Below are 8,775 nucleotides of genomic sequence, written 5' to 3' on the forward strand. Positions count from 1 at the left end.
GAACTCTCATTGGGTTAGTGTCTGTTTGGGATGCAGAAAAGATTCGTTGCTCCTGTGTTTTTTAATGTGAAATTGAACCGATTCCTACGAAATTTCTGCACGATTTTTTTTCATGTGTTCCAAACTAATGTAGGATGGAGGAAGCAGCAGTCTCCTACACTAGTATACTATATACTCCAAAGATAGTACAGTATGCACTATACCTTTTCACTGCAGAAACATCTATACAAAATAAACTAATTAATTAATTAATAAATTAAATAAAATCTGGGTTCCTCTTCCTGTTCCTTCTGCCCACCGACTATCAATTTCCTGTTCACAAACCTGTTAAGAGGTCGTTGTCCCGCCATGCCTTTACTTTTTTATTTGATGATTGATGACGCGACCCGCTCACAGAACTCCCTCTTTACTCGCTTGCTTATTTAAAAGTCCTCCTCGGTGTTCTATGATATGGACTGTTGGAATGTTTGCGTCATATGCAGAGCCCACACGGAACTCTATTGAACTGTTTGGAGACAAATCAAAGAAGATTAAAAAAAGGATATGTATGCACATTTGGTGCTAGCAGCATGGATGCATGAAGCTTGGCACTCGGCAAGACAAAATCATTCAAGCTGGGCCAGGATGTAGTGCAATTGCAACCACTGGAAAGCTTGGGAACACACGCTGCCCCAACTCCCAATCAGGGTTGTGATAAAAAAAAAAGCTCCCAATCAGGGCATATGGTGTGTGGTCGATTTTTAGTAGTGGTTGACCCTCACGAGATGCTCTGCTCGATTTGCTTGCTTAACCTAAAGCGTGCAGATTAAGACCAACAGCTCTTCCTGGAAATTCAGAGGGCCGGGGCCTGCCTAATTATTATCAATCAAACAATCAGAGACGATGCAAAAGTAATACAATTGGTACGTATATAGCTAGGGAGGCGTGTCATAATAATCTAAAAGCATATATAGGCATGTATGAATGCAATGCTCTGATGGCAACCTTTCTGGTAGCTAGATAGCTTAGCTGATTATTGGCAGCGTTTCCTCCATGCATGAAAAGTACGGGCCAACGTATTTCCGCTAGGTAGGCCGGACGTGTATATAGAAAAGACGTCTCGTGACTCATGTATACACTATACTATGCTATACTGCATACATACATGAAAGAAATGGATGAACCAACGGAACCCAATGCATCATCTCTGTTTCTTTCTCTCTTCGTTTCGCGATGGCAATGCATGCTACTATTGACTCGGTCTGCAAACTTTGCCCAAGCTTTTTCTGATCAGACGCGAACACCACGCGTGCTTTTCCAATCCGTCATCGAAGCCGGCCGGCCCCAGTACAGTAAATAACAATTCTTCGGTCCATGATTAAGATTAACAATCAGAGGCATGATAGTTCTGCGCTAACTACAAGATTAGGCATGCAAATTGCAAAACACACACACACGAAACAGCAGGACGCGCGCGCATCCGCCGCCCGTGCACCAAAACCCTGGCTTTATTAGCGAGGCTTCCTTTCTTTTGCCCCCCTTTGCCTTTGGGCTTTGGCGCAGTTAGCAGGGGCCTACTACACGGAATCAACGCAACCAGCCGGCGGCGTGGCTGGCCACACCACACCCATCACCCGCACCGGTGCTAGACTGCTAGTGGTAGCTCACCGGCGCGGCCGACAGCGACGTCGGCGAGCTCGCGAGGGACCAACAACTAATCATGCAGGCAAGCTAGGCAACGACCCACGGCCGGCTAGCTAGCTATAGCTAGCTAGCTCGGTCGCTATATATGCCTTGGCTACCCGACTCCAACCAACCTGACACGACGTATTACGTCTCCCTCTCCGATCGAGCTGCTCTGTCGTACCAGCAACAACCCCCGTCTTAAACCCCGGCCTCTCGTTCGCCCGAGGCTGCTCATCAGCTGCAGAACTGCTAGCTCTCGACACAATCCATGGGAGAGGCCGTCACCGCCGCGGAGCTGCTGTACGGCATGCCGTTGATCCGGTCGGTGTCCGGGGACGGCGGCGGCGGCGTCGAGATCGGCGGCTGCAGTGCACTGCTCGTGGAGCTCAAGGTGAGCTATTAGTTTAGCATGGCCGTGTCTTTCAGCGTTCCATCCTTTTGTTGTTGCACACGTACGCTTGAGAGGCTTGAGAGCGCATCGATGATGACGAATTGACGATGGTGTCGTGGGTTGTGGCTGCAGCAACTGTGGGGGGAGATTGGCAAGAGCCGGGAGGAGCGGGAGCGGATGGTGCGGGAGCTGGAGGCCGAGTGCATGCGCGTGTACCGCCGCAAGGTCGACGAGGCCACCGGTGAGCGGGCCATGCTGCACCAGTCGCTCGCCGCCGGGGAGGCCGAGATCGCCGCGCTCACCGCCGCGCTCGGCTCCGACAACAGCCCTCAGCTCAAGGTATATATAACTTCTTTCCCCCACAGTAATTTTGGATGCAAAATATACTACGCGTACATCACCAGAGAAATAGTTAAATGGACATTGATAGAAATAAAATGAACAGATACAGTAGTGTGGATTATTATTCCTGCAAACACAAATAATTAAGTGCAGATTTTCGACATTGGTACACTACAAACTTAATCATTTCACGCAGCGATCTGAATATTCTTAGAGTGTTTTTTTTTGGTTAAGACCGAAACGCTAGCTATAGTTCTATAATGAGTATCTATTGTACACGTTGTAAAATTAAAACAACACTGGATTTTAGCTAACTATTGGCTGGTACGCCGTCGTGATCTCCTTCAGGTAAACAAATGGACCATGTCGTTGACCGAGCGGGTGTCGTCAGCAACGACCCTGCTGGAAGAACTGAGGTCGGTGAAAGCAGAACGGAGCAGGCAGTTCGCTGACATCCGTTCAGAAATCGAAAAGATCACCGCTGAGATCGCCGGGAGGAGCTACGGCGGCTACGAGGGCTCCCCCAGGGCCGGCGAGGTGGTGGAAGAGCACGACCTCACGATCAGGAGGCTGAACGAGTACAAGGCGCGCCTCACGAGTCTCCAGAAAGAGAAGGTACGGTAACTGACGCATTCCCTGGTTCTGTTTCTGAAACTTCTGAACTCGTAGTACAGGAATGAGAGAAACAACAAGGACAGTTTCAGAGAACAAGTACAATCGAATCGACTTATTAACGGATTCAGGGACTGCTTAACATAAATCACTGATTAACAGAAAGAAACACTCAGCTCTGACCTTAGGTAAGACAGGCCTGTCAACTAGTAGGAGGTCACAGGTCAGTCGGTTTTAGGTTGTACTCTTCCGATCTTTTGGTCATGTCGTTCAATTGGTTCGTCAGTCAATTCGCAGTCGCTTAGCATCAGTACAGTAGTGGTTTAAGAAGCATGTCAGTGCGTCACATCCTCAGGAACTTGACCTTGCCATGTAGGAGTACTTACTCCCCAGTGGACCAGTAGCACGTACTTCACCTGCAACGTAGACGTAGAAAGCAGATTTGGAGCATGACACTGACGATCTGAACTGATAACGACGCGTCAACTGTGGTGGAACTTGCAGTCCGACCGGCTCCACAGGGTCCTGGAGCACGTGACGGAGGTGCACTCGCTGTGCGACGTGCTGGGCGAGGACTTCATCGCGATCGTGAACGAGGTCCACCCGGGGCTGCACCTGCACGAGACGTCCGACCCCGGCAAGCCCACCAGCATCAGCGACAGCACGCTCAGCAGCCTCGCCCAGGTCGTCGCCATGCTCGCCTCCGAGAAGGCCAAGCGAGCAGCCATGGTACTGCCACCAGTCTTGCCCTGTTTCTTCCTATATATGCAGACACAACCTGTGGCTAACCGATCGAAGTGCATTGCAGCTGCGAGAGGCCGTGGTGCCTCTGGTGGAGCTGTGGGAGCTGATGGACTCGTCGGAGGAGGAGCGGCGGGGTTTCAGGAAGGTGACGGCCGTTCTGAATCCTGACAAAGTGGATGCTCTGTCCTCCGGCGTCCTGTCAGTGGCGACCATAAAGAAGGTACACACACTACACAGCAGTGATCTCTCGTGACACTACCAGACTCGATTGCCGTAGTTCCAGAGTCAGTGTCTGACCTGTTGGGCGTTTCATCGGCGTGGCCGTGGTGCAGACGGAGGAGGAGGTGGAGAGGCTGACGAGGCTCAAGGCCGGCCGGATGAAGGAGCTCGTGCTCAAGAGGCGGCTGGAGCTGGAGAACATCTGCCGCAGCATGCACGTGGAGCCTGATGCGAGCACCGTACCGGAGAAATCCATTGCGCTGATCGACTCTGGTACGACGAGTTCAGAGTTCCTGCTTATACTGTACTTATGACCGAGATGATAAAGTTCAGATAGGTTGATATTTCTAATGCTGACAAAACTTTACCAGGTCTCGTGAATCCTTCTGAGCTCATGGCCAGCATTGACGAACAGATAGCGAAAGCCAGGGAAGAGCTCCAGTCCAGGAGAGAAGTCATGGAGAAGATAAACAAGTGGCTGCTGGCGTGCGAGGAAGAGAAATGGCTCGAGGAGTACAACATGGTAGGTCCAAAATGCGCATTTTCAATACGTTGAACAGTGATTTCCAATGCGAAAGACAAAGACAGGGACAACTGCTGTGTGTTTCACGTTTCAGGATGAGAACAGATTCAGTACCGGCAGAATTGCGCGCCTCAACTTGAAACGCGCAGAGAAAGCAAGGCTTATCATCACCAAGATTCCAGGTACATTTCATACAAGACCAAATGTGATACCTACTTGGTTATTCCGATTGCATCTCTGAAGTTCGGTTAAAGCAATTCGTTGTTGGTAAATCTGCAGCCGTTGTTGACAACCTGATCATTCGAACACTCGCATGGGAGAGCGAAAGAAAGAAGCCGTTCCTGTACGACGGGGTATGCTACTTTTCCAGTTCCTGCTGTGGCGGCATGATTCAGTGGTCGTGGTCGTAGAAACTGACGAATTTGATCTGTTTCTTGCCGTTTTCAAGGCTCGCCTGGTTGCAGTCTTGGAGGAGCACAAGCAAGCCAGGATCAGGCAGGAAGAGGAGAGGAGGCGACTCAGGGTAAACAGACATTACTGCAACTGTATCGTTTGACACCTGCGAGAAAATGCAAGAAAAGAACAGCACTCACAAGAATTCTGAATAATTAACCTGAAAGTGGTGATTTCCATGGCGCAGGAGCAGAAGAAGCTGCGCACCTTGCTGAGCGAGAAGGAGGCGATGCCGCACCTGAAGCGGCCCGGCAGCAGCTTCGGCAGGGCGACCGAGCCCTGCAACGTGAACCGGAAACGGGTCGACGCGGCGGGCAGGTTCGCGTCCTCCGCCGCGCCGTCCGTGCGCAGCGGCGCGTCCAGCAGCAGCAGCAGCAGCAGCGGCAGCGGTGGTGGTGGTGCAAGTGCAACGGAGCTCATCAGGCCGCGCTCGTCGGCGGCGGGCGCCGGACAGTGCGGCGAGTTCTTCAAGGGCGCGAGGCGGCTCTCGGCGCCGGCGCCGTTCAACTACGTCGCCGTGTCCAAGGGCGGCAGCATGTCCTCGTCGCTGGCTCTGTCCTGAACTCGCAGGTCGAATTCGCATGAGTAGGCAAGTAGCAAAGGCGTGTACATAGAGTACCATTGTCATTTGTAGCGGTGTTACTTGTGTAATTGTCTTTCCACACATATTTTTTCGAGTGTCATTCGTGTCGGAAAATTCGTATACTACTCTATAGGGCATACTGCAAACGCCTACGAGGGCGCCGCGCCGTACGGCTCACACACCTTAGCGGCTCGGTAGCTAAGCCCACGAAGCCGAAACGGCCGAGGCAACGAGCCCGGAGCGGCCCAGCTGCAGCCGCGGCGGGGCGAATAGGCCCGTAACGCTCGCTCCCCCGACTCGCCGACACGTCCTCCCGTGACGCCTAGCGTGCGCGTTGCATCATCAGGTCTCGCGCGCATGCCCGGCTCCGGCTCCGGCTCCGGCCCGTGCACGATTTTGCCTCCACGACCTAACGGCGGAGGCAATCGCGCGGATTGGGTTGTGTACGCCGGTCCTCGTGCTTGGCCGGACGAGTAATGTACATCGGCCTGAGTGCCTGACGTGCGAGGTGTGGGAGGTGGCCTGTGGCCTCCAGATTTTCGAAGGGGCTGCTAGGCTAGGCTACGACGGCTCGGGTCTCGTTCAGCGGCGGGACGCGGCAAGCCCACTCGCTGGCTGTAAAGTTTTTTTCAGCCTTCTCCCAGCCCATCCATACAACAGTTAGCTATTCACTATTAATACATGACCCACTTATCTCTCTCATAAGGTTTTTTGGTTCCTGTACCTAAGCTGGCTGTAAGCTTACAGTCTGCTTCTCCTCTCTCTCCTCCCTTCTCTCCTCCACCTCAACATTTAGCCAGCTTACCGTACTTGCTCTAATGCTTTGTCATCCTTTGAGCTTGGGCTGCTTGAGCTTGGAATCGATGCGCCGAGGCGGTGGTGGCGTGCGCGGTGTGCAACGCACGGCCAACGGCCAGTGTATGTAGGGCGGCGCGTGCGCTAGTGCTGTCGGCCACATCATGTACGTCTTTCATATTTCCCGCCGGCCGGGACATGACTCGGTGCGTTCCAGGCTTTTGAGGGGCGACTTGTAAAATGATAGAAAAACTATCTTTTGCTCGAGTGATTTGTTTGTCTCCGTCACACAAATTTTGGTCCATGAGATTTGGTTTTGGTCTCGTTCGCTTGTTTTATAAGTTGTACTTTTTCTATCAGCCAACAGTATTTTTCTCTCACAATAAATCAACAAATAATATTTTTAGCTATGATTTTTCAGAACAGCGAACAGGGGTAGTCTACTTGGTCTGTCAAGCAATTATCTGCCTACTAGTAGGTAAATAGGTCCTAGGATCCTTTATAATTCTCCAACTATGAAATCGTGCAAAGTCAAAACTAAGCACACAATAATTACTTTCTTCTTGTTAAGAAAAGAAGGGCCCTACTGAGAATGCACTTAATTCATTTACTATCATTTTACTATGGATTAATTTTGTACTTATACTAAAATTCAACTATACTTACAGGGGTTAATGAGGTGTAATTCCTAGGCATTAATGATGTAACTGGTACTAAGTGAAAATTTTTATTAGACTCATTGTTGGTTCATAGCTAAAATAATTTTTTGTTTGATTTGTCCGTTTGAGGCAATGCCCTTGGAATCTATTTGGCTTTGCAAACCATAAAAAAATTCTAGTTTTTGATTTTGGCTTATTTCTTTTGATCTCAGTCTCTCATTTTTTATCTTAAGTTTTGTTCTTTTGTTTTGATCTTCTTTATATAATCAGCTTGTGTATAAACCTTTTTTTTTCATCTGTTTTTATTTCTTTCTTTGAAATATGTGATTTGATGTCTTTTGTACCTCAAGTGATGAGAATTTTGATAGAATTACTTCAAGTCTTCTGCTTTTGTTCTTGTATTTTGTATTGCATGAAAGTGGAAGGAGGTGTTACATGATATGAGTGATTTTAAGTCCTGTTTCACTCATATTCTGTTTCTAGCTATTTAGAGAAGGGGGAGCATGTGCTTATTATATTATTACAATATTCCATTAGGATCTGTAAGGATGGTGACGCTGCTCTAAACGGATATCCGTAGTTCTTCTCTAGTATAACTAAATAAACTAATAAAAAAATAAGAAAAACATTATTTATTTAGTTTATTAAATTATATTAGAAAAAAAACTGTGGGTATCCATTTAGAGGGTCATTCTCATCCTTAAGGATCTGGTAAGAACAAACTCTATTTGTTGGAATACTAGGGAAGTATCCACTCTTCTCTTTCTTATAGGCCTCAGGTGTAGAATAAGATATTCAATTCAAACTCGAGTCCTCCGCCCTAGATAAGCCCAAGCAAAATATAACCACAAATGACTTTGTTGTAAAAAAAAACCACGAATGACTTATCAATGGCATAAAGAAACAGTTGACCAAAGACGGTTACATGTAGAACAGAAGCTGGATGGTTGGAAACATTCAGAAACAGTAATAACCCCGACCCTTGGCTTTGCCAATTGCCATGTCCAGTAAAGCTCGTTAGACAGACTTTTATTTATCATAACATGAAGCCATGAAGCTTGAAGCATGGACACTCGATCAGAAGGAACAATTGGAGCCCGGCACGGCCGACGCGTTCCGGCCGCAGTAGTTGAGCACGAGGGGCACGTCGAGCGGCAGGTTGACGGGGATGCCGAGCACGCTGAGCCTGATGGCGGCGCACAGGCAGGCGGCCAGGTCCAGGTTGACGAGGTTGCCCAGCAGCGGGCAGCACTGCTGGTTCTGCGGCACGTTGATCTTGAGCTTGAGCAGGACCAGCACGTCGGCGCACACCTTGAGGTCCGCCACCGCGTTCGTCGGGCACGGGTTGCCCCGCTGCTGCGCGCGCACGACGACGGCGGCCGGGGAGGAGAGCAGCACGGCCACGGCGAGGAGGAGCGCCGTGGAGGCGGTGGTGGCGGCTTTCTTGGTGGCCATTTGCACGCTTTGGTGGTGGTACGGTGGTGGCGAAGAGCAGCAGCTGATGCTAGTTCTTGTTTCGAGCAGTGTTGTGTTCTTGGGATGGGATGCTTCTTCCGAGGATGGTATAGCAGCTAGCAAATGCTAGGTATTTATAGACAGATCGAGTTGTGAATGAATTGCGATGCATGCGCGAAGTGGCTCGATCGGCCACCAGATATTTTCAGTTTTCTGCCCTTATCGGCGCATGCATCATGTGTGTACACAGAACGGCTAGTGACGGCTGCAAAACAATGATATCCGCTGATCAAGTCAGCACTAATCTGCCACATATGTATCCCTCTTTCTTCTG

The 8,775-nt window shown here is 49.8% G+C and overlaps 2 protein-coding genes across 2 annotated transcripts; one reads left to right on the forward strand and one right to left on the reverse strand.

The window, feature by feature from the left end:
• LOC8059998 (65-kDa microtubule-associated protein 6) lies at window positions 1,598-5,646 on the forward strand. Its single transcript, XM_002463937.2, has 11 exons — window positions 1,598-2,056; window positions 2,189-2,395; window positions 2,747-3,013; window positions 3,515-3,739; window positions 3,819-3,974; window positions 4,087-4,246; window positions 4,345-4,496; window positions 4,591-4,678; window positions 4,776-4,849; window positions 4,945-5,019; window positions 5,137-5,646. The coding sequence occupies exons 1-11, from the start codon at window positions 1,934-1,936 to the stop codon at window positions 5,509-5,511; spliced, it is 1,902 nt and encodes a 633-aa protein (XP_002463982.1). The 5' UTR covers window positions 1,598-1,933; the 3' UTR covers window positions 5,512-5,646.
• Window positions 7,781-8,559, reverse strand: LOC8059999 (cortical cell-delineating protein). Its single transcript, XM_002466514.2, has one exon. It carries the CDS (start codon window positions 8,439-8,441, stop codon window positions 8,064-8,066), a length of 378 nt encoding a protein of 125 aa, XP_002466559.1. The 5' UTR covers window positions 8,442-8,559; the 3' UTR covers window positions 7,781-8,063.

This window comes from Sorghum bicolor, chromosome 1, assembly GCF_000003195.3.
Source record: "Sorghum bicolor cultivar BTx623 chromosome 1, Sorghum_bicolor_NCBIv3, whole genome shotgun sequence".
In the NCBI taxonomy this organism is placed as follows: domain Eukaryota; kingdom Viridiplantae; phylum Streptophyta; class Magnoliopsida; order Poales; family Poaceae; genus Sorghum; species Sorghum bicolor.